At 43.1% G+C, this 25,165-nt stretch overlaps 2 protein-coding genes and 1 pseudogene across 2 annotated transcripts; all 3 read left to right on the forward strand.

Annotated features, from left to right (window-relative positions):
• Positions 1-1,450: 1,450 nt before the first annotated feature.
• Positions 1,451-5,385, forward strand: LOC115661143 (macrophage migration inhibitory factor-like). Its single transcript, XM_030583355.1, has 3 exons — positions 1,451-1,695; positions 3,507-3,679; positions 5,112-5,385. The coding sequence occupies exons 1-3, from the start codon at positions 1,588-1,590 to the stop codon at positions 5,176-5,178; spliced, it is 348 nt and encodes a 115-aa protein (XP_030439215.1). The 5' UTR covers positions 1,451-1,587; the 3' UTR covers positions 5,179-5,385.
• Positions 5,386-5,488: 103 nt separating this feature from the next.
• LOC115661142 lies at positions 5,489-6,614 on the forward strand (annotated as a pseudogene).
• Positions 6,615-7,222: 608 nt separating this feature from the next.
• DDX51 (DEAD-box helicase 51) lies at positions 7,223-24,083 on the forward strand. The gene is made up of 16 exons (XM_030582485.1): positions 7,223-7,301; positions 8,388-8,812; positions 9,181-9,428; positions 10,080-10,230; positions 13,344-13,489; positions 13,818-13,889; positions 14,097-14,203; positions 15,458-15,566; positions 16,470-16,615; positions 17,508-17,706; positions 18,469-18,584; positions 18,679-18,795; positions 20,578-20,679; positions 21,264-21,327; positions 21,889-22,023; positions 23,518-24,083. The coding sequence occupies exons 1-16, from the start codon at positions 7,279-7,281 to the stop codon at positions 23,542-23,544; spliced, it is 2,187 nt and encodes a 728-aa protein (XP_030438345.1). The 5' UTR covers positions 7,223-7,278; the 3' UTR covers positions 23,545-24,083.
• Positions 24,084-25,165: the final 1,082 nt, after the last annotated feature.

The raw sequence follows: 25,165 nt of genomic DNA on the forward strand, positions 1-25,165 counted from the left end.
AATGGTTCATTGAGGCCTGAGCAGGAGGGCTTCATTGACACTCGTGATTGTCCACCCTCCTAAGCTACCTAGATTTATGCCTAGTGACACCAACACAGTCATGAGCTGCGGCATGATCCCCTGTATTGCATGAATTCCCAGGAGCACCACCCTTCCATGCCTGAAATCCCTCAGGGAGCTGGAGGTAAGACAGCAGGGAGGGAGATGATTTATGCAACTGCAGGGAATAATAGGGACAGTGTGTCCTTTTTAAAAATAGTATTACTAAAACATTTTAAAACATTCCCCGTTTTCTTAGCCCAGACCCTGCCATCTTATTATTTGTTGTATACTGTTTTTCCGGACCAATACTGTAGGCTCATTAGCAGGGGTCTATGCTCAGTTGTATCATTATTTACATATTGGCTGGTTCTCTACAAATACAAGAACTAAGTCATTTTTCAATTGTGCGTGTGTGTGTGTAGGCAAGGCTGGAGGAGGTTCTGAGCCTGATTCTCTGTTGTCCTCCATTTTGAGAGTCATTTAACCAGTGCAAATTAGGGGTAAAATGCTACCGTTCTGATTCAACAGCATTTTACATGCTCTTTGCACTGACGGAAATGACTACACAAGGTGCAGGGCAAGCTACGTGCATCACAGCACACAGCCCAGCAGAGCGCTCATCACTTAAGCAGCCTTTGGCCTGTATGTAAAGCAGCTCCACTTCATCCATAAGCCAGGATTAGATAGACCACTTTAGTGTAACTCAGTTCAAACAAGAAAACATGGTATGGAAATCATAGCATTGAGAAGAAATGGATCATTCTCTATTTAACAGTCAAAAGCAAAGGAGAAGAATTGAAGAACTAACTCATGCCAGCAACACAGAAATAAACCATGCTTTGCATTATGTGACAGGAAAAAAGCAGACAAAGCCAAATACACATTTATATCAAAAAATGCAGAGGGATGCCATTTATTTTGCAAATAAAAGCTCATCTTCAGGGTAGGAGTTGTGTCTTTTTTTGGCCTCATCCTGCAAACGTACCTGTAATTAACGTTACCACCATGAGTAGTCCCACCGAAATCAGTGCGACCATTCACAAGCATAAGTCTTTGCAGGATCAGGGCCTATGTTCATACAGTGCCTCGCACAAAGGGTTATCATATCCTTATGAGAGTGTTTGGGTGTTACCATAATATTAATATTTTATTATTATTATTATTATTATTATTATTAAATAATAATATATAATATATAATAAAGTAAATGACTGAGCAAAGGAAGAAATGGGAAGAACTCTGTAGGGAATCTAGGGGAGAGGGGAAATTATAAACACATTAAACCCAGTAGGTGCACCAGGAATATGCCTTAACTGAATGTTTAGTTGCCAAAATTATCCGCAGATAGCAGTTTTTGAGTGCTGCTGTCCCTTTAAGAATCTGGTCCAGCACAGATCACATGAGCAGTATTTCAGAGCACAGTGAGAGGGACTTGCTACAGGCTCTCTTCTCTCCAGCTCCATTTTGTAGCAGCGGTAGAGGGAGCAGCTGTAGGCTGAGATTTTCGATTTAGTCGAAAGGGAAAGTTCTTTGCAAGGATTCAAGATGCCCATGTTTGTTATTAACACCAACGTGAGCAAGGATGCAGTGCCGGAGAGCTTGACTGGGGAGATCACCCAGCAGCTAGCAAAGGCTACAGGCAAGCCTGCCCAGGTGAGTTCAGGAGGCTAACTCTCCTCCCACCCCCGCGCTGTACACATGGGCATGTCTATAACTTGCAGCTGAGAGAGCAGATTGTACAGTGTAAGGATGCTGCAGTTAGACTGAATCCTTGGTGGTGTTCTCCTCGATGCTTCCTCTCTAATCTAGAGGAAACGGAAATGATTCTCTTGTAACGATTCTCCCTGTAAAAGGGGAGACCTCTAATTTCTACTGCTGCAGGCAGCTTTTTGTGCAGTCGGTCGCCTGGGAGTGAGGCAGACAGGCTGGAAGGACTGAGCGAGCACATGGAGGCTCGCTGGCATGGCCCCGATGGGGGTTGGTTTCTTCTTCTCTGCCGCCAATGGAATAACTGAATGTGCTTCTGACTAATATGTAGAAGTGACACTGCACAATGAAGCCCTTCTCCCTCATGGGCAAGGCCAGGGTGTTGGCTCTGTAGGTACAGGAGGGGGTGCTTCCATGCTTATCTCCTAGAAAAGCAACTAAGCTAGCTCTGTCTACCAGAGTTAGGTGTGTTTGTAGGAGGGAACTGTTCTGTTAGAATAGGTAGGGCTTCACTGTAATGGGAGTATAGATTAGGAATATTCATCATGCAAACCTCTTGTGTTTCTTACTAACCCAGCATGCTGTTCTCACCAAGTAGTTTTCTCTACTGATGTCCACAAAAGCCAGATCAAAGTGGGCCTTTGCTATTAAAGAATGATGGGTACAGAAGACTAATATTATGTGAGGTCACTTTTTTTTTCTTACTGATTTGGGGTGCAATGAGGCCCAGTGGGTTGGAAAAACCTTCTGTCATAGAGGGCCGCAATGGGTAAAAGAGAGTGTGCCAGACACAGGCAGCTGCAGGGAATTCATCTTAAAAATAAATACAGTTTCAAATCCTGTTCAGCCAGAAAAATGTCTATCTACTATCTAGCACATATAAAGGCTCTTGGTCCTCATAGCTCTCAAATCACTTTACAAACATGGGTATGTGGCTCCACTTAACAGAAGTATAGAGAAGCTAATTGGCTTGCCCAAGGTCATCCAGTGGCTATTATCAATGCTAGCATTGTCTTTAAATTTCCCACTTATGCTACTATAATAGGAGCTAAAGCTCTGGGAGTATCAGAGTGGACAGCCTATTAGTGTTTTGATCACCTTGTTATCTTAACATGCCCCTAAACAGGGTTAGGAGATGAAGTGGCCAGATGCCAATGGTCTTTCTCCATGAGCACTCTATGAGTTGCAGTCGCACTGCTGGAGTTGCACCAGTGTGAAATGTGAACAAAAAGGCTAGTGTACACACCACCAGTGAATCAGTGGCAGAGCAAGCAAGAGAACAGAGCCCTCCTGATTCCCTGATCTGTGCTAAATCTACTAGACAACAGATGCCTTGAAATGTTACAGATTTATGGGAGCAATTGGAGTGGTCACCGTGATGTGCTCCTGCTTACAACTTGTGTAGAGGCTAACAGTTACAGCCCTCACCAATGGCTAAACATCAACTGGCTAGAGAGCGAGTTTGATTCAGGCACTAGTCTCAATGAGGAGGAACGCTACACCTTTGCAGGAGTAGAAGATGTCTTTACAGAATTATTTTAAAAAAGGAAAAAATGTAAGCTGGGGAGCTAAATCACTACATGTCTGACTACGGTACTGTACTACTGCAGTGTTGCTTTACAAATGTGTATGAGTAAACACCATTTGTGCTTGCAGTAGCTAATTCCAGAAAACAAGCCTGCTCTCTGGATTCCAAGTAAAGACATCAGGAGAGAGAGGAATATTACCTGATCTTCGGTTGTTGATTTGTTTCGCAGTACATAGCTGTGCACATTGCAGCTGATCAGCTTATGTCCTTCGGGGGCTCCACGGATCCCTGTGCCCTTTGCAGCCTTCACAGCATTGGAAAGATAGGAGGACAGCAGAACAAGAGCTATACCAAGCTGCTGTGTGACCTGCTCACTAAACAGCTGCACATACCTGCAGACAGGTAAGGCTGCACCAGAGTGACATTCCAGTTATCAGCTGGTCTAAAATCATTACTTTTTTGTATTCTTTATGTTCTCTTGTTGTCTGTTTTTCACACCTGAGGGGTTTTTCTCCAGCTTTCTTTCAGCTAGTTTCTGTAAAATACTGCAAATAGGGCTCTTGCATAAGACTCCTAACTGAACAAGTCCTTCATCTTGCAAGCCTTTTAGTGAAGTACAGTATCTATTTTGAGTAGGGAGATACAACTGTTGTAAAATCTGTAAGATGTGTGCTAGTTCCATGAATTGGCCTTTTCTGGATTAATGTGGTTCAGGCTGGCTGTCAACCTTTCCAGACTATTCTGTCCCTTCAGGAGTCTGATTTGTCTTGTGTACCCCCAAGTTTCACCTCACTTAAAAACTACTTGCTTACAAAATCAGACCTAAAAATACAAAAGTGTCACAACATGCTATTACTGAAAAAAGCTTACTTGATTTTACAGTTACATGGTAAAAATAATTGAAATATAAATATTGAACTTGTGTTTCAGCATATAGTATATAGAGCAGTATAGACAAGTCGTATGAAATTTTAGTTTGTACTGACTTCAATAGTGCTTTTTATGTAGCCTGTTGTAAAACTAGGCAAATATCTAGATGAGTTGATGTACCCCCTAGAAGACCTCTACATACCCCTGGTTGAGAACTACTGGGCTAATAGACTAACTCTAATCCCAAATGGCTGACTAATGCAGTATAATCAGACCCTCAGAGGTTAGGATGAAATATGATGAACACATATAATATTCAATGCTGGGTTTTGTTGTTTTTGGTCAGGCATGAAGGGAGATCATTGGGCAGATGGGGAGCTGGAAGGTAGGTAAAGGGACCCAGAAGAATGCTAGCACTTGGCAAACAGCTGCAGTTCTGTCAGCCAGCAAGGAAATAGAGCAGGTGTGCTCAGTGGCAAACAGCAGGAGAAAGCTGCTGCTGCCTATGTGTGGAGAAGCTGGGAGCTGCAGTCAGCCAGAAGAGGCCATTTGGTGTTGGCAAAAAGTTGCAGCACTCAAACCCTTTGATCTCTCCTGCAGTTCCAGACACGTCACTAAAATGACATCTTTTAACTAAAGAACTAAGAGCTTGGAAATGCGAGGAAGAAAAGGGAGTGTGCTGGAGGGTGTGAGCTTAGGCAAACGCAGCTTGCCAGTGCTTGGTAAAGTATTGGAGAAGGGAAGTTGTGGGTGGTGCAGCTTTTGGGCGTAAGCCAAAATTTACTGGTAAAGACCTTGCTAGCTTTTCTAAAAATTAAAATGGAAAATGTGAAACCACATCCCTTGGAGGGTGGGAGGGGGAGTGATTCTCCTTCCCCCCGCCTCCCCATTGCTTAGTGCATGAAAGCTAACATATGTTATGGTCAGCATATCTACTTGTTTGTTTGTTTGTTTGTTTTTACAGAGTCTACATCAACTACTATGACATGAATGCTGCTAATGTGGGCTGGAATTGTTCCACCTTCGCATAGGGCACTCCCATGTGAGCAAAGAGGCTATTCCTGGACCTGCACATCTCCTGCCTGTTAGCAGACCATGGCACAAATTGCCCTTCCCTGCACTTTGTGCACTGTCACAAATGATGGTTCCTTGCTAGTGTGTTCACATTCCTTTTGTTTTCTACATATAGAAAACTAATAAAGATTTAGAAGGAAGTGGCATGGTGTGAGCCTAACAAACAAGTGCTTTTCTGTCTTATTGAACCACTGTGTCCTATGAACAAGGATGCTCTTATGAGGCCAAATAAGTCTCAAACTTTTCACGTGACTCAGTGCAAACTGATTCAGATTGAATACTGGCACCATAAGAGTGGTAGTTAGAATGAGCTCTTACTCTTTCAAACATCATAGAATTGTGCATGTATTTCCTATGATGCTTGAAAGAGTAGCATCGCTGCCTTTCAAAACTAAAAACATGAAATGATTGCCAGCTCCTGGCATTTCTGTGGAGGTTGCCTTATCAGCCTTGAGGTTTCAGGAGAAGGAAGTCCCATCAGGATTTGTTTAGTTAAGAAATCTGCCTTAAGTATAGAGCAGCATGAGGAAGCCTTGCCCTGTGTTTAGCATATTCCTCTAGGGATTCAATCTGAGATCTGTGTAGTGCAAAAGTAATAGATAGGTCTACACATAGCTCCTGTTCAGGCAGCAAGCAGAGTAATTGATCAGTGATCAAAACTGAGGTAGCACGCTTCTTTGTTCCTTTTTAATTCCATATTGTTTATCGCATGAAAGTACATCTTAAATGCATTGTAATCCAAATGTCCTTTCATTGCCCATTTCATAGGGGTGGTGTTTAAATCTGTGTGTAAAGCACATTTACTCACATATTCACAAGCTCATTGGCTGAGTAGGTGCACAAGAATGTTCTTTAGCTGTCAGTGGCACATGCCTTGCAGGTAAGAGGCGCACGGCTGTCTCAGGGCTCGGGATGACTGGCTACACCCCCAATGAGAAGCTGCAGCAGCTGTGTGCCCTGCGGCACTGCTGGCTCAAGAACCAGGAGCTGAGTCCGCGTGAGCCGGTCCTGCCCCCTCCGAAACTCAGGCCAGTGGCCAGCTTCTGGGAGCACTTCCTGCAGCCGGGCTCCGTTTGGCGGCTGCAGACTTTCAAGCTGTACAAAGCTTGTGTATTTACTGTAACTGGGATAATTATTCCTGCCTGGATTGTTCACTACTATGTCAAATACCATGTAATGAAAATGCCATATGGCATTATTGAAGTGAAGCCCAAAGTATTCCCAGATGACAAAATTCTAGAGACAGGAGAAATAATCCCACTAATGGAAGAAGAGCCTGCTGGTCATCAGTGAAGGTTATAAACTCCAGCTTTGTTCCTATAAAAATGTGTTAAATATTTCCAGATATGGATATAAAACAATAAAGTTTCTTTCAGGAAATAAAAAAATTCTACTTGCCCATTGGCTTGAGCTGGCATATTTCATTCCCCCAGTGGAAGAAGATACAAAGGACAATCCCTTCTCGGACTTGTTGCTGAGTAAAGCCTGCCGCGGGCAGGCTTTCCTGGGTGGCCAAGGACTTGGAATGCTCCTGGTTCCCATGTACAACACAGTGTGATTAGCCTGTGTCCCATACCCAGGGGCCAGCAGAGAGCTGCTAGCGGGGATGGGGGCAGGACCCCTGGTGCTACTTGATGGTGCTGCCCAGCCCCAGACCGCAGGGGGGCTCTGCAGGGGTGACCAGCCTGGGTCTTAGGAGGCTGCCAGCTGAGGTGTGTCCAGGCCTGGCTAGCGGAGAGGAGGGGGCTGTGCAGGGGACACTCCTTGGCTGGGGTTTGGCCCAGTCAGGCGGCCAGAGTCTGAAGGCAGAGTAAAGGGCTGCCCATGCCAGGCGAGGCCTAGGGCGGAGCCAGGCTGAGCTGCCCAAAGGCACCAACTGCCTCTTCGCGCCTCCCGGGCTGTAGGGGGCGATGGCGGCCACCTGGCCCTCTAGCTGTGCAAATCTCTATGGTCCCCTCAGTCGCTAAGGTGTCTGCTGCGCCTGTGACGTAATTTGAGAGCGCGAGTAGCGTTCCGGGGCGGGCTGATGCAGGATCCGGAAGTGGAGCCGGGGTACAATGGCGCTTTTCCGTATCAACAGGTAAGCGGGGGTGGCGCGTGGAGTAGAGGGAGGTGGTGGCGGCAGCGGCCAGGCCCGCGTGTGTTGGCGGCGCGGCGCGGCGCTCTAGGGGAGGGTCTGCTCGCTTGCCCCTCGTGGGTGTGGAGAACACAGGCCCAGCTGAGAGCGGGTGTCTGGGGGCGTTACTGCTGTGCCAGGCTGTGGGCAGGGATCTGTAGCGCAGCGTTACCTCTGTAACTCATCCACGGTACGTTAAATAGTATTTCACACCATGTATGGGGGGGGGTCCCCTCCATTCCCCGCGCAAACACGCAAACCACTAGGCAGCCCCCCACGAGATTGTCTTAAAACTCCTATTTCGTCTTAAGTAATGAGTTATTGTAGTTTGCTGTCAGGTTTTGGAGCCTTCGGGCTGCACTTGTGTCATGTTTTCAATATTTTCTCTACAGTTATAAGACTTTGGTTTAAATGCCTGCATTACAGTGGTTAATATGAAAATACAAAAGGAAGTATTCTTAACTGGCTGCAAAGTTGTAGACTAGAGCAGTGCTTCTTAACCAGAGGTACATGTACCCCTTGAGGTACACAAGTGTCTTCCAGGGGGTATGTCAGCTCATCTAGATATTTACCTACTTTTACAGTAGGTTATGTAAAAAGCACTAGTGAAGTTGGTACAAATAAAAATTTCTTACAATTACTTGTTTATATGTCTCTGTATACTATATGTGGAAATGTAAGCACAATATTTATATTCAAATTAGTTTATTTTATAATTATATGGTAAAAATGAGAAAATAAACAATTTTTTGGTAATAGTGTGCTTTGACACGTTTGAATTTTTATGTTTGATTTTGCAAGCAAGTAGTTTTTAAGTGAGGTGAAACGTGGGGGTACGCAGGACAAATCAGACTCCTGAAAGGGATATAGTAGTTTGGAAATGTTGAGAGCCACTGGGCTAGATTACTGTGGCTTCTTACAGTATCTAGTTAACTGAAACTGGATTTTGTTGCCTTTTCTCTGCCAGTAAAGATGTGAAAAGGGTGGCTACAGCTTTGTTATAGTGCTTGATGTGGTATGTTTAAAGTATTTTATTTGTGAAACATTCAGATACCTTGGTGGTGAGGAGGACGCTACTGAGGACCGGTCACAGGCCCTGTTAGAACGGCTTCGTGAGCAAGCTAGAGCCAGGCAACTGAAAAAGCAGCAGCAGGTGCTTTTGCCTTCTGATGAATTAAAACAAAAGAAAACAGAAAATGAACTCCACCAAAAGCTCAAAAACTCTGGATTTGATTCTGAAAATGAATATCAGAGAGAAGCAAAAAGGAAGAGAGGACAGAGCAGTGAGGGTTCCTGTGGAGAAGAGGAAAAGAAGCTGAGGAAGGACCACCAAGTGAGCAGTGATTCTGAGAAGCCTTTGGCAGAGGCAGACTCTGACCTAGCTGGTGAGACTGCCAATGGCTACATTCCAGCTAAGAAGAAGAAAAATGAAAATGGGAAAAAATCAAGTCTGTCTCAAAAGAAAATTGAAGCAGGTGAAAACAAAACTGAAAGCATAGGATTTAATTGTTAAAATTCAATGTCAAATTTTTTATTTTAGAAGGAAATGAAAAATTCTGAACTTCTGGTTCTGGTTTACAACTGGAACCTGAAAACTGGTGTGTGAGGGTAGGAGGGTATGCACATAAGTATGGAAAGTTAACCACTCATTTAACAATATCAAAAGGGCAGTTAGAGCTACATTCAACCTTAGGATTGGAAAGAGAAATGAGAACGTGGGTGGATTTTTAGATCCTGGAAACCCTAATTAGTAAAAAAAAACAAAAACAAAAAAAACCTTCCATTTTTTTTTCTGTCCCACTGTCTGATTTTTAGCATTTTATTCCTTCTACCAAAATTTCAGATCTTGATGAAAACAATAGACAACAGGAAAATAAAAGTAATTTGAAGAGACACCAAGCTGAGAGGGACATTCCAACAGAAGTTGAGACAAATGGAGCTGAAATTGCTGAGAAGGATGGTAGTGAAAAAGTTAAAGGAAATCAAAGTACGAAGGAGGAAGTGTGGAAACCTACTTCGAATGAAAAAGCAATGCCACCACCCTCTAGTTTCTTGGTTTTGGGAGGTTATGACAGAAGAGCAGTACAGAAGGTAACCAACTGGCCATGGAATTTGTTCTGTTTGTGTTGTTTGAGTCAGAGAAGGAGTATTCTAACATGCTTTATATATCGCATTGTCAGGCTTATGATATAAGTCATTTCAGTAATACATGACTTACTAGCCTTTCTAAATAAATAAATTTTATAAAGTACACAAAAAATAAAACAATGTTATTGACTATGCAGTCTTCTTGATACATTCAGCATTGTTTTAAATGTAATCCTGATGTATAATACATGGTTGACTGCCCTTTCATTTCAATTTGCTCTTCAGATGTTTTACTGTTTTATTTCATTTTTTTTAATGGTATGGTCCGTGTGTAAGGTCCCAATCCTGAAAACTTTGTGCAGATACTAAACTTGTAATTGTGCAAGTGCAGAGATGCACAGTTTTGGCCTATCTTCAAGCCTGTAACTTGCTACTTGTGTGTTACTTTGGGACAATATGTTAAGATTTTCTACAGAAAAGTTTGTATTCTCTTAAGGCATAAAATCTTGCCACAGTGATAATTGTTTTAAAAATACTGAATACTAATTAGTTACTGATTGTGTTACACTAACTTTTTCCCCTGCATTAAAGGAACTTCAGTTTTAGGCTGGTTGCTGAGAATCTATTTCAGGGTTCATTCACTTTTGTTTCCAGATTCAGCCCATCCTACCACAGTGGCTTGCTCAACCCAAGCTGGTCCATAAACGCATAAAAGAGAACCTAGTTCCAATCCAGGATGTTGAGGGAATCCATCCCAAACTGCTAAAGAAGCTGCAAATGAATGGAATCGAGTCCTTTTTCCCAGGTACCTTTAATATTTATTTGGTTTGGGTTTTTTTTAAATCAGCTAACTTCTCCATTATTCAAACAACTCAATTTGTGTGTTTGTGTATGATAGAACTTGCTAGAAAATCAGGGCTCTGGGGAATGCTGGAGATGAGTGGCTTTTTTTTTTTTTTGGGGGGGGGGGGGGAGATTTGGAAACAAATTCCAAAATTTCCCAAAAGCTGACAAGAATATGATACTTTAGCCAGTGTGGTGTGGATTTTGTAACTTTAAGTGGTTACTTGGGGACCAGTCATCTTCACTAACAGAGCTGGATGGAGACTGATCAATCTTAGAAAAAACTTGCTGTTCCATACTTGGACACGAGGTGGAGCTGTGGTATTTCTATGTATAACAGTATCAGAGGGTAGCCGTGTTAGTCTGGATCTGTAAAAGCAGCAAAGAATCCTGTGGCACCTTATAGACTAACAGACGTTTTGGAGCATGAGCTTTCGTGGGTGAATACCCACTTCCTCAGATGCATGTAATGGAAATATCCAGGGGCAGGTATATATATGTGGCTAGCAAGCAAGGATCTACAACCCATCCTGGACAATGATCCCACACTTTCACAGGCCTTGGGTGGCAGGCCAATCCTTGCCCACAGACAACCTGCCAACCTGAAACATATTCTCACCAGTAACTGCACACCACACCATAATAACTCTTGCTCAGGAACCAATCCATGCAACAAACCTCGATGCCAACTCTGCCCACATATCTACACCAGCGACACCATCACAGGACCTAACCAGATCAGCCACACCATCACTGGTTCATTCACCTGCACATCCACCAATGTAATATACGCCATCATATGCCAGCAATGCCCCTCTGCTATGTACATCGGCCAAACTGGACAGTCTCTACGGAAAAGGATAAATGGACACAAATCAGACATTAGGAATGGCAATATACAAAAACCTGTAGGAGAGCACTTCAACCTCCCTGGCCACACTATAGCAGACCTTAAGGTGGCCATCCTGCAGCAAAAAAACTTCAGGACCAGACTTCAAAGAGAAACTGCTGAGCTTCAGTTCATCTGCAAATTTGACACCATCAGCTCAGGATTGAACAAAGACTGTGAATGGCTTGCCAATTACAGAACCAGTTTCTCCTCTCTTGGTTTTCACACCTCAACTGCTAGAACAGGGCCTCATCCTCCCTGATTGAACTGACCTCGTTATCTCTAGCTTGCTTGCTAGCACACATATATATACCTGCCCCTGGATATTTCCATTACATGCATCTGAGGAAGTGGGTATTCACCCACGAAAGCTCATGCTCCAAAACGTCTGTTAGTCTATAAGGTGCCACAGGATTCTTTGCTGCTTTTATGTATAACAGGGTGACCAGCCTGATCCCGAGAAGGAGCCAGAATTTACCCATGTACATTGCCAAAGAGCCACAGTAATACATCAGCAACCCACCAGCAGCCACGCCAATCATCACCTCTCGCCCCCTCCCCACACCTCCTAATCAACTGTTTCGTGTTTCATGGCGTGCAGGAGGGGGAGAAGTGAGGACACATCAGGCTCAGAGGAAGAGGTGGAGTGGGGGCAGGGCCTGTGGCAGAGCCAGGGGTTGAGCAGTGAGCACCCCCCAGCACACTGGGAAGTTGGCGCCTGTAGCTCCAGCCCCAGAGTCAGTGTCTATACAAGGAGCCTCATATTGACTTCTGAAGAGCCACATGTGGCTCCAGAGCCACAGGCTGGCCATGCCTGGTGTATATGTAGAGGTTATGACATGCACTAGGTAGGGACAAACCTCTGTAAGATCTCCACTGGAAGGTCTTATTGGTAGTATGTATATTGCACATTGTTGATTTGATTAAGACAAAGGAATTAAAACAAACGTAGAATTATTACAAGGGGTTAGTGCGTTAACCTTTTACTTTAAAAGACTTAAATCCAGATCACAAATGTAATTAGTTATCAGGTCTTAGTCTGCATTAGAAGACCATCAAAGAACTGCAGATCTAGCTCAGACGTTTTCTATTTTAAATTATTTCACTATTTAATATTTTGCTGTTCTAGGACACATAGCAGAGTGTAATGAGTTGTTGGTATGCTCTCCTCAATTACTCTCCTTATGTCAATCACAGACTCTTATACTTTGAAGTCCAGAACCCCTTGTCTTCAGTTTATAGTATACACTGTGAGGAAATAAGTTCAATAATTTACTGCTTCTGCTGTTCTTGATCAATAGATGCAATATAAAACTAACACATAATATGCGGTGAGGAAGAGACTCATAGATGATTTGTTAGTGGATATTTAGTTCAAAGTTGGCTAATAAGCCAGAGCTCTCCGAAGGAGAAGGGAAAAGTCTCACAGGTTGCAGTCAAAGCTTTTGTCTTGACTAATTTGCTCTTGCTTCATTTGTAACTTCTCCTCAAGGACCCAGAGCTACAGGAAGCTGGGCACCATCAGCTCCCACTGAAGTTGACTTGACTTGGGAGCATTTAGCCCCTTGCAGGATTAGCTCCAGATGAGAGTAAGAACCATCTTTTTAGGCAGAGAGTACACAGCTGCCCTCAGCCTTGAAGAAACGGGCTCTGTGCTGTCTCCCAGTGAAAGGAAGATTTTAAAAAATACTAAATAGTTAAGTGGTTATTCTTGTTAAACTCCTGCCTAAGATCATTCTGTTCACATTTTCATCACCTTGATACATAAGCAAACAAGAAAAAATTACATAGTGAGCTACAAGGGGGAGCTAAATTTGGATTTAGAGGCAGCTGAATTACTTGTATAGGGAAGCCCACATAATCGTTGCTTATATCTAGTCAGGGGTCACTTTCCGAAACAACAAATTGATTTAATCTTTGGTTTATAGCCAGTTTAAAAAGACCCTGATGAAAGAATGTGAAACAGCTTCCCCAAAATGAACTGGGGTTCCCCTGAGTAGTGAAGAGCTCTTTTGAGCTCTAGATCTTCCATATTCGCACCAGAAAACCTAACTTAACAGCAGGGAGAACACAAGGCTTTCCAAGACATAGAAGGAGATGACCTTGTACAGTTTTTAATAGCATTTGGCAGATAGACTTTGGCCCAGTTATTGCCTTTTTCTGATCCTCATTTTCCTTCTGTTCAGTTCAGCGAGAGGTGATTCCTGCCATTTTGGAGAGTGCGTCCAGTGGCTTTTTGGTAGGGAGAGGAGGATACCAGCCCAGCGATATCTGTGTCTCGGCCCCTACAGGCAGTGGTAAAACACTGTCTTTCGTCATCCCTGTGGTACAGGTGAGTTCAGCCAAGGTGTATAGTTGTAACAGAGAGGGCCACAGTTGCCTTTGTTTCTCAGGCAAGCTGTAAAATGGAAGCCTCTTGAGGTAGGTAGGGAAGTCAGGAAGAAATAACTTCAGAGTTGCCTAGATACAATTCCTATTAACTTCAGTGCCCCATCCAGCTTCTGTGGCCAAAGAACATCATGTGAGGGGTTGAGGAAGATAGCAGGGAATAAATGAATTAGTAAGTGTTGGGACATTACTAGGATGCCACCCACTTGCCCAGACTGTGTACAGAGGCCCCACTAGCTTTCAAGTGCTCATTTCGGCCTTTGTTTTGGCAGGCTCTGTTAAAACGAGTGGTTTGTCAGGTGCGAGCTCTGGCAGTTTTGCCCACCAAAGAACTGGCACAGCAGGTAAGAGACTTTTTTCCCTCTCTTTTTCTGAGCTGAATTTAAGGCAAGCGAAAGGCTGGTGCTTTAAACCCACTGCCCAAACACATGTGATTTCTACCATGTGAAGTAGGTTGAAGACTAACTGGGTTTGATACTGGCTAACATAACAGAAAGCATTGTCATAAACAACTGTCAAAGTAGCTAACAATTCACATCTCTCCTCTGCAGGTGAGTAAAGTATTCAACATCTACACTGATGGGACGGATCTGAAGGTTGTTTTGGTTACTGGGCAGAAATCTTTCGGGAAGGAGCAGGAAACTCTTGTACAGAGAACGTAGGTTAAATATTTGTTTTGGTTAATGTTTTACCTTTGACCTTTTGAGGTCCCTTCCAGTTCTAGGAAATAGGGGGTATATCTCCAATCATCATCATCAACTCAGATCTCTCAACCCTTTATCTCAGTGCTGGAGAGGTTGAAGTGCAGGCTATTGCATCATGTTAGGTTGCATCACGTTAGTTTTTCTGAACGATAGTTTCATATACTAGATATTGTTTAAAATCTCTGCTTGCCAGAATGCTAGGAGCAGCATTTTATGGTAGTAGCTACAATTACTAAAGTTTTGTTAGCTTTAGTAGGATAGAAACACAGAGTATAAACTGCTACTTACGCAATAGAGTCTGTCCTTGGGATCAGCAGCCCGCTCGGGGATGGGGGAAGAAGTGGCTGTCTGTCGTTGCACCTTCAGAAATCAAATTGATCATGAAATTGGAAGGATGGAGGATGTCCCTCCTTACTGGGATCCTTAGCAATTAGTGCTTTCTGCTCTTGTCTGGTGTTATAAGATCTGTCTCTTTCCAGAGCTGATGGATTTTTTTTTTTTAACTACTGCCCTAGGAAACTCTTTTGTTAAATTATAAAATAAAATAAATTAATGGAGAGATCCTATCTCCCGGAACTGGAAGGGATCTTGAACGGACATCAAATCCAGCCCTCTGCCTCCACTAGCAGGACCAAGTACTGATTTTTGCCCCAGATCCCTAAGTGGCTCCCTCAAGGATTGAACTCACAATCCTGGGTTTAGCAGGCCAATGCACAAACCACTGAGCTATCCCCGTGGCTCCCCCCGTGTGACTGCTTTGTAGGTTTGCTTTTTATTCAGCCTGGGTTTCAGTTCTGTCGTCTTATTTTATCTTTGCAGTTAGGTTCTCAACAGAGACATAACTGCTTCTAAGAGAACCCAGGATTGGGGCAATGTTGGTGCCCTGCATCCCACATTATAACACTGGCTAAAAAAGGGTTACACGCCAGATAATTTCCAATTATTTAGCTGTGAAGCATTCGCCAAATCTATCTGAAATAAGCTAGTTCTCCATCTCAGCTCTCCAGGCAAAGCATGGCCTCGAGTATCCTACATACACATTCTTTAATGTAAATGGTTTATTTGACTACTTATTCCTCAATTAAGTGAAGTGAGAAAGGGAGGAAAAGCAAACCAGGTACTTGTTGGTCACGGGAACGTGTTACATTGATCTTACTATACTGTGCACAGCAGGAAGCGGCTTGGTGACAGGACATTTGTCTTTTCAGAGTGATGGGTTACTGCAGTCTGGCTGATATCATTGTGGCCACACCTGGACGACTTGTGGATCATATTGACCAGACTCCAGGGTTTAGCCTGAGACAACTTCGCTTTCTGGTGCGTTAAAACAATCAGATCTACTGAGCTGACTATCACAAGGTTCTTTGTGTCTGTAATTCCTACTCTACATCTTTTTGTACTCCTGGTGCATATACACATCTGTGTATAGGACCTGCCGCGCCTTTCAGATTATCGGTCCATCTAATTCTAGTGTCTGCCTCCAGAAATGGCATTTTATGTAAACACCTGGAGGGGAAAAATCTACAAAAATAAAATTTAACGGGTCTAACTTCAACAATCAAAACCAAGATTTCACCGTAAATTATCAAATTTATAATAACTCACCAGTATATCAGAATATGCAGTGGGACCACATTTGTTTGGTGCCTTGTTTATTCATGGTATTGAAGATCTGATTTCCCTTATGTCATTTAAAGCCATGTGGTGTTAATTAGCCAGTGGATTTAAGTGAAACCAAATCTATTTATCAAAGGGGACTAAAGGTCGCCCTTCAGTTTGGCCACTGAATGCTGTAAGATAAGATGGAATCTTTTTCTAAAAGACATGCTCTAAGAATTATTTTTGAGAAGTTCTTTGTTGTACAGGAGGTCAGATTAGATTATCACAATGGTCCTTTCTGGCCTTGGAATCTATCAATCAGGTGTTTAGATGCCTATGCAAGGACCTAAATGTAGGATTCAGCTCCCATATTAAAACTCTGCTCATTTTTTTTTAATTTTTCTTTTTAAAGCTAGATAGTTTGGCTAATTAAAAATTTGTGCATATACACAAGGAGTATGTGCGTGCATGCATGCATGTGCACACTCCCTTCTGTCATTTGTTTATCCCAAGCAGAAATGTTTTCTGCCTGTTATAAAGAGTGGGGTTTAATGTGAGTAGGAAGAAAGCTGCAGCACCAAGAAGAGCCTAACAACAAGGGCTGTTTCTGTCTGAGTGCAGATTATAGATGAAGCTGACCGTATGATAGATGACATGCACCAGAAATGGCTGCATCAAGTGGTAAAAGCAGTGTTCCGAGCCGAAGACGACTCTGGCACCAACATGCTTTTTCAGAGGACAGAACCAGGACCTGTAACGGCAGCCAGGTAACTTGGAAAATGCACTCTGCTGAATCAGTACTGCAGAGGACGACTCCAGATTACCCCTCTATTCAGTGCTGGTGTTTTGTTGTCCGCTCCATTTGGATGTTAATTGTTGTGTACACTCCAGTACTCATTCAGTTAGAAAACATACCACTAATCAAGTCTGCTGTTTTTCAGTAGCTTGAAAATGCAGATGACAAAGAGCTGATGCTAGGAATTGACCTATGCTTTTTAAAGTAAACTTTACCATCTCGATCAATTAATCCTTTCTCCAGCTAGATTAGGGAGGCATTAAAGAAAGCAAAAATTCACAGAACTTTGAGGACCAATCGCTATGTTTTTATAGCTGACTGAGTTGCACCAGAACTATCACAGCTCCCCTATAAAGAAATTGGCAGAATGTTTGCTGGACCTCCCCTTACTTATTTGTCTGTAATTGTTGTTTCAGTGTAGCACCATAGACATACATGGCCTTTCACAGAATACATACAGGCAGGTTACCTGCCCAGAACAAGATTAAATCAGAACAACAGGAGGAGAAAACTGAAGGAGGGGTTGGGGTTAAGACCAAGGTGAAAACATGAAGATTGCCTGGTCACCTGGGAAGCTGGTGCATTCACTGGGGGAAGGAGTGATGGGGCTTACGGGTGGGTTGTGTTTTTTTTTTAGTTGATATTAACTGCTTTGAACTAATTAGACCACTAGCCATATAAGCACGCTTAAAGGGGCAGGGGATTGCAAAGTGACTTGCAGGAAGTGGATTGGGTCAGGAAGAGAGTTCCAGGAAGAGTTAATGACTTCTCAGATTTTTCAGATGATGATAGAGTGGAGGAGTAAAATGTGGCATTCCTCCCGTCTGCCCTAATGCTCAATGCCTGCACGCTGTCTGTCTCAGCACCTGCTGTCCCCAGATACCACTACAGAAGTTGCTGTTCTCAGCCACACTGACTCGGAACCCAGAGAAACTGCAGGAGCTGGGCTTGTACCAGCCTCGCCTCTTCACATCTGTCTACTCTGAGAAACGAGCTGTCACAGCTGGGACAGAAACGGAACAGAATGCTGAAAAGAAATACACTCTTCCTGAGGGACTTTCGGTAAGAAGGTGATTTATCCTCTTGCAGCCATAGCAGGTATCTTGCTGGGCAGCTTTCCAAGAGGGAGGGCACTGGAATAGGTTACACCTGAAGAACACATCAGACTCAAAGCAGCTTGATCTGCTTCTGGAAATGTGGTTACATTTTTCCCTTAATTTTATCCCATGAATAAAAGCATTTCTTCCCCAGGCAGTCTTGCATTACTGAGGATCAGGAGGAGAAATGGTTAAGGGAACAGATAGGTCCTACTTGTGTAGCTCTACATATGCATACCTATTGATGGATTTCCACCTGTCCATCTCAGAACAGGGCTTTTTTACACAGATACTCCTTTAAAAGAGGATGAGACGCACCATCACTAAGGAGTGTGATAATAAGATAAAAGTAATACATAGCACTTACATCACACTTTCCAGATGTAGACCACAAGTATATAACAAAGACAAGTATGCATCATTATCTTCTTTTAGAGATTGGGAAATTGAGGCACAGTGTTATTTTTGCCTGACACTGCACCGTGCATCAGTGTCAGAGACGAGTAGAACACAGGTCTCCTGCCTCAGTCCCGTGTTGTCTCCACTTAGACCATGTTATCTTCCCTGCATGACTTGTCCCAAAGGAGCTGGCACTATGCGATCAGTTATGTGTAATAGTGAAGGGGTTTGTAAGTAAGAAAGAAGCTCGGATAAGTAGGTTTGGGAGAAGAGTCCATGTGAAGAGCAACATTTTTAAAATTTACTGTTTCTTCTCTGTCCCTTGCAGCAATATTATGTACCCTGTAACCTGAATTCCAAACCTTTGTTCCTCTTGTATTTCATGCTGAGAATGAAATTCACCCGGGTGCTCTGTTTTACCAACTCCAAGCAGACTTCCCACAGGTGAGTTCATTGACGGGGTACTGACTATGTGTACCTGTAGACATCAGCTGGGTAAATTCATGACTGTTTTATCTCCCCACCCACTTCCAAATAGATTGTTCTTACTGATTCAAGCCTTTGGTGGAGTGAATGTGGCTGAGTTCTCTTCCCGGCTGACTCCAAGTGAGAGACAGAGGACCCTGAAGGAGTTTGAACGGGGGAAGATACAACTGTGAGTGTCTCAGATGAGTGTGTGTATGTGTGTCTGGGGTTTTTTGGTGGGCGGTTTTTTTTTTTCGGTACTAACCCAGGCTACTTCCAGTGTAGAGAGAGTAATAGAAACGTGTATGTAGTAAAACAAACTCATCTGCAAAACCGAGCTTACAAAATCCAACTTGTGAACTGAGTGGGAGGTTTAGGGTATGTACAGACTGCAACATACTTTAGTATAAGTTATGTTGCTCAGGGATATGAGTAAGCACTCTCCCTGAGCAACGTAAGTGACATTGACATAAGCATCGATTTAGACAGCGCTGCATTGGTGGGAGAGCTTCTCCTGCTGACATAGCTACCGCCACTCGCGGGAGCTGAAGTAATGAAGTCGATGGAAAAGCCGCCTCCATAAGCTTAAAGTATCTGCACTAGGAGCATTACAGCAATGCAGCTGCACTGCTGTAAGCTCTGTAGTGTAGCCATAGCCTGAGACTCACATTTTCTGAATGTGCAGATGCTGGTGCTTTTGTGTGTGTATTTACTGTAATTTTTTGTACAGTTGACCTACTTGTGTCTGCAAATGGCCACTTAGAATCTAGCTGCTAAATTGCATGAGCATTTGTCATGTGCAATGGCAGTAAATGCACAAAGCACACGTGTAATTCTGAAAGTCTGAGCCTTTCTGCAGATCAGGTTTTTATTGGCGCACAATAAAAAAACGATGCTGCTTTACTACAGGGGCTATTATGAATAGAAGTAATGTAATCTAGTAGCAAGAACCTGCTAGACTGACTGTCTAGATCAGGGGTAGGCAACCTATGGCACGGATGCTGAAGGCAGCACGTGAGCTGATTTTCAGTGGCACTCACACTGCCCAGGTCCTGGCCACCAGTCTGGGGGGCTCTGCATTTTAATTTAATTTTAAATGAAGCTTCTTAAACATTCTGAAACCTTATTTACTTTACATACAACAATAGTTTAGTTATATATTATAGACTTATAGAAAGAGACCTTCTACAAAGGTTTAAAATGTATTACCGGCATGCAAAACCTTGAATTAAACCGAGTAAACAAAGACTCAGCACAGCACTTCTGAAAGGTTGCTGACCCCTGGTCTAGATTTTTGTTCCCAGTGCTGTCACTGATTTGCTGTGACCTGAGGTATAGTGCTTAATCTTGTGCTTCAGTTTCTTTAATGCTGATGGGGCATTGAGTACTCATTGCCTGACAAGTGTCCTTGAGAACCTTTCATGAAAGGGTAACCATATTAAAATACATATTTTGTTTTAATACAAACCTCTCTTTGCAGTGGCTGTTCAGCTGTCCTGTTTCGAATGCTTTGAGCACAAACACTTGGGTGCGTTTTCAATATGGTTTGTGGGCATTTAGCTCCCAATTACTTTGATAGGAGTCACCTGACTAAAAATTCCACATATAGTGCTGCTAATATCCTCTGTGTCTACCAAACCGGGAAACTCCAATGGTGTCATTGTTTATGTCAATAGAAAAGAAACTTCCAGAAGTGCTTAGTATATCACTGGAATGGATTTTCCCTGCAGGTGTCTAATATGGCTGGTATAGCTAATAAATCTGTGGTGTGATTCGTGGTGCTATCTTTTGCTCCAAAGACCCAGCCCTCTCTTTTTGTCTGGCTAGCTTGATGAGGGAGATTAGTAACGTATTGTGAGCTGCTCCATATCCAGTTATCAGAATTTGCAGTGTCACTGGGCAATTGCTTTATGCCATGCAACAGACCTGAAAATGAACACTACTAGTTTCTTTTCTTTAAAACATAAAACAGGTTAATCAGCACAGATGCCACTGCTCGAGGGATTGACGTTAAAGGAGTGAAGTGTGTGATAAACTATGATGCCCCTCAGTTCATCAGGACTTATATTCACCGGTGAGTGGATGAGGAATACAAAGAAGAGACATGAATTTGGATGATAACGTCTCTTTTGGATATGACTTTTTAGACGTTTAAGCATTCTTCATGTACACACACAAAGTCTGTGGTGTGAGAAGTTTTTAATTCCATTGCAATAGAGCTGTTAATTCAATATGAAAGCAGTTGTTGAGTCAAAATTAAGCCTTTGGCTTGTGTCATTACAATGACTCTATTCTAAATTAGGGCTGCTTCCTACTATACCAGGCCTGATTTATAGGAAATGTGGATATTGCCCTGGATGGTCCCAAACACTGATGGCCTGATTTTCAGAAGTGCTGAGGGCCTCAACTCCAGTTGAAATCAATGAGGACTGTAGGGTCAGCACTTCTGAAGATCAAGCCCTGAAATATAAATCTCTTGTGTTTATGTACAGGAGGCCTACTTATACTGATCGTACTTGTAGAAATAATCTGAATAGTCCTCTTCAGGTTTCAAGAACTCTTGTGGGGGCAAGGTGGGAAGGAATGTGCTGCAGCTGAGGGGGGAACAGAGGGACAGTTAAACCAACATTGAGGTTGGCCTCTTTTATCTGATTTCAGAGTTGGAAGAACAGCTCGAGCTGGCAAGGTGGGATTAGCATTCACCATGCTCCTGAAAGTGCAGGTGAGTCATAGTCCTGGCAGCAATTCTGAAGTGAAGCACAGCAGAGTGGCGAGGAGGAGTGGGGTTAATGTAATTTTCCTCCATCCATTCACGTGCAGTCCAGTTCTGCTTTCCCTTCAGTGGTATCTGTACAGCACATTTTTCATAGAGACTACTTAATTACTCTTCATTGATTGTGAAGATGTCCTGGTTTGGCTGTATTGAGTATGAATTCTTAGTTATGCTACCTCATCGCATGAAGGGAGGTAGCCACACCGCCCCTCTTCACACACCGGTGAAAGCAGTATGCCTGAGCTTCCACATCCAGTGCTGAAAATGAACCCTTGGTTTCCTGCCAACCTAGGAACTCTGTTGCATTCCAGACCTCGTGTGTGAGTTCTTCAGGAGTTTGCAAACCCAGTTTTTAAGCATAAAAGTCAGGTCTTCTCAAAATTGAGCTTATATTTGGTTGTGAATTTTATTCATTAGTAATTTCCAAACTAGATGGAGCCTTCCAGACTCGTTCACTTCCCTGGCTTATGGTCTCCTCCCCTTAATTTTCTGTATCTGTTTGCGGTGCAGGAGTGGAAGTTTTTGCAGATGCTGAGGGATGCTGGCAGCCCAGATCTGGAGAAGCAGCTGGTAAAGAGCGAGTATTTAAAGCCATTGTTGCAGCAATATGAGGAAGCACTGTCCAAGCTCCAGAAAACTGTCAAGGTAACAGCAACAATGAAGAGCTGCAGTATAAAATTCAGCTGCACAAAAAGCTCACTGTAACCTGCTGCAGACTTGCACATCAATTAGTGTTCAGTGTCTTTTCTCTTAACTATGGAGATCTATTGAGATGCTTGAGTCAGTAAAGAACAGAGAGGCCCTGTGTTGAAAATACAGTAGATACTACGTATTTTACTGCCTTTCTTCAGATCTGTTGATTTCCTCTAGTGTGCTGGGGATTTGAGGGCTGAGAAGAGGAAGATAGAGTAACTATATTCAGAGGCTGAGGCCTTGGCTAGACTGGAGAGTTGCAGCGCTGGTAGTGGCTTTACAGCGCTGCAGCTTACTCCCCGTCCACACTGGCAAGGCACATACAGCGCTGCATCTCCCTGGCTACGGTGCTGGTTGTACTCCACATGGACAAGAGGAATAAAGAGAACAGCGCTGGAGTGCCAGTGTAAACAGCGATTAATCTTACTACGCTGTAACTGACCTCCAGAATTTTCCCATAATGCTTTTAACTAAAGAACTCTCTTTGTTTTGTTGTGAACTCAGGGCTTCGGGAGTTGCTTATCTAAAAAACAAACACAGCTACTGTTTGCTGGAGCAGAGGCTGGCAGGGAATGTCCACAGCTAGTGTTTGCTTGAGGAGAGAAACAGCGGGGCGGGGGGGGGGTGTCTGTGGGAGCAATTGCTTGTCTGGTCTGAAGACTATTTGCATTTAAGAGTAAATGAGAGAGGGGTGGGGGAAGTGGTCAGAATTTGCAAGGCAGGGAACTGACACAATGTCGGCTCCAAAAATCCACACTCTCTCTCCCTCCCCCACGCTCACTGTCACACTCCACCCCACCCCCCTTTTTTGAAAAGCACGTTGCAGCCACTTGAACGCTGGGATAGCTGCCCATAATGCACCACTCCCAACACTGCCACAAATGTGACCACTGCAGCGCTGGTAGCTGTCAGTGTGGCCACACTGCAGCGCTTTCCCTACACAGCTGTATGAAGACAGCTGTAACTCCCAGCGCTGTACAGCTGTAAGTATAGCCAAACCCTGAACCTTCTGCCAGATCAGAATTTGAGACACAGTTCCCCCAACTTGCAAATTGCATAACTGTTTTGAACATTCAAGGAAAAGGAGTTCCATTTGCTGACCCTCCATTAGAAAGGAGTGCTTTCATCTGTAAACAGAACATCAGTGGCCTTACCAGCTAAGCGTAAGAGCAGTCACACATGGTAACTGATCTGGGGGGAAGCTCCTGCTCCAGTACTTTTTAGAGAATCCTAAAACTAAAGTCAAGAGATTGGTGACCTGTCCCTGCAAAATAGATGGCTTTGGTGTCCAGCTTCTGGACTTTAGTAGTGCTGGGGAAGAGTGAGAGAAGGGAAAGAAAATTTGTCAGATTCTGCTGCATTGCTGCCTGATACAGTTTGTGCACATCTGTGTGACCCTGTGACTGAGGCTCTGCGTATCTGCAGTCACCTTCTTTGTCTTAACAGGATGAGCGAGCACAGAAACGAGCATGAGAAGACTGGTGTATATTTTCCGTGGCACTGAAATCAAGCAAGGACTAATCACGTTTTTGCTGTTAATGGCAAGTGTCAGGGTAACAGTGAAGCTCCAGAGCTGATGGATTAGTCCAAAGTCTAAATTGTCGCTTTGCCAACAGGCATTGTGGACCCCTGAGGGAACTGGCAATAAAGCTCAGATCTCAGCTTGAACAAATATTCTTTGAAGGGGAACACTCTCTCCTGTCATATTGGCATACTGAAAACTGCCAACAGTAAATAGAACATCTTGCCTTTTTAAAATGTGCATCTGATGGAGCTTCCAGTTATCAAATTTGATGGGGCCAGGCCCCTCTTGGCTTTGCCTGTGGATCATTTCAGCAGACAATTGTTTCTTTTCCTTTGCTGCAGACGCCCATCTGTATCTGCAAAGTGCATCAGAAGCCATACCATGTATGTATCAGAATGCTGCCATTTCAAGAACTGTTCCAGGCTAGGGGTGGAGAAAAAGGATGACTTAAATTTTTAAATAAAGAGTAACTTTAAAAAATACGGTTTTGTTTTCTTGTAAAGGATGGTTCTGAGTAGGTAAAGGAGTTTTTAAGAGTGAACTAACCATTGTCCTGGGTCCCTCATACCAATCTTTATTCCCCCTTTATCAAGTCAGACCCATGGTCATAGTTCCTGCTGAAAACACCAGCTGTGTTATCAGTCTAAATTACACCATTAATTATGCTAAAGTTTTACTATTTACTAGGGCTGTGAGTTAATCGCAGTTAACTCATGTGATTAACTCAAATGAATCCTGATTAATCGCACTGTTAAACAGAATACCAATTTAAATTTATTAAATATTTTTGGATGTTTTTTCTACATTTTCAAATATATTGATTTCAGTTACAACACAATAGAAAGTGTACAGTGATCACTTTATTTTTATTACAAATATTTGCACTGTAAAAAAACGCACAGTATTTTTAAATTCCCCCAGTACAAGTACTGTAGTGCAATCTCTTTATCATGAAAGCTGAATTTACACATGTAGAATTATGTACAAAAAAACTGCATTCAGAAATAAACAATGTAAAACTTTAGAGCATCTATAAAGATGATTCCATTTTAGAGGTAAAATGTCAAGGTATTGCGAGGGGGAGCTTCCACGCCAATGAAAGGAACATGTGCACCATGCTGCAAACGTACCTGGTTGTACTTGGAAAGCAACAGCATGTGCAGGCACAGGCCCTATATCATTAACATCAATTAGAAAAAAATCATAATGCTAAAATAAATCCAAGAGAAAATGGGTGTGGGGGGAGTAACTCAATGAAACAAGTCCATGTGGAATAAAGTTGTGAGATATCTTACTTAGCCAGTGTGCATTGTACTTGAATTAATGAACTGTCGAGATCTGCCCAAGGACCCAATTCTGCAATAAGCCGCATGTAAGCAGTGGGGTTGAGCTCAAGTCTGTTAAAATGTCACCGGGCATTAGGAGAGATGAGGAGAGAAAATGTTGTGAAATTCACTTCAGTTTTCTACCGCACTGCCCTGCTCAAGGTAGAGTGCTCAAGGTAATTTGCGGTTGTCAGCAGCTTAGATAACTAACCCAGTTTCCATACATATAAACCAGAATGTTTCC

This window comes from Gopherus evgoodei, chromosome 13, assembly GCF_007399415.2.
Source record: "Gopherus evgoodei ecotype Sinaloan lineage chromosome 13, rGopEvg1_v1.p, whole genome shotgun sequence".
NCBI classification, from domain to species: Eukaryota; Metazoa; Chordata; order Testudines; family Testudinidae; genus Gopherus; species Gopherus evgoodei.

What these genes read in the sequence shown, in the direction of transcription:
- LOC115661143 (XM_030583355.1), top strand. Translation starts at nt 1,588, where the DNA reads ATGCCCATGTTTGTTATTAACACCAACGTGAGCAAGGATGCAGTGCCG. An exon ending in CTACAGGCAAGCCTGCCCAG is followed by an intron (nt 1,696 to 3,506) that starts GTGAGTTCAGGA and finishes TTTGTTTCGCAG; the next exon opens with TACATAGCTGTGCACATTGC. An exon ending in CTGCACATACCTGCAGACAG is followed by an intron (nt 3,680 to 5,111) that starts GTAAGGCTGCAC and finishes TTGTTTTTACAG; the next exon opens with AGTCTACATCAACTACTATG.
- DDX51 (XM_030582485.1), top strand. Translation starts at nt 7,279, where the DNA reads ATGGCGCTTTTCCGTATCAACAG. An exon ending in AATCGAGTCCTTTTTCCCAG is followed by an intron (nt 10,231 to 13,343) that starts GTACCTTTAATA and finishes CCTTCTGTTCAG; the next exon opens with TTCAGCGAGAGGTGATTCCT. An exon ending in AGCTCCAGAAAACTGTCAAG is followed by an intron (nt 22,024 to 23,517) that starts GTAACAGCAACA and finishes TTGTCTTAACAG; the next exon opens with GATGAGCGAGCACAGAAACG.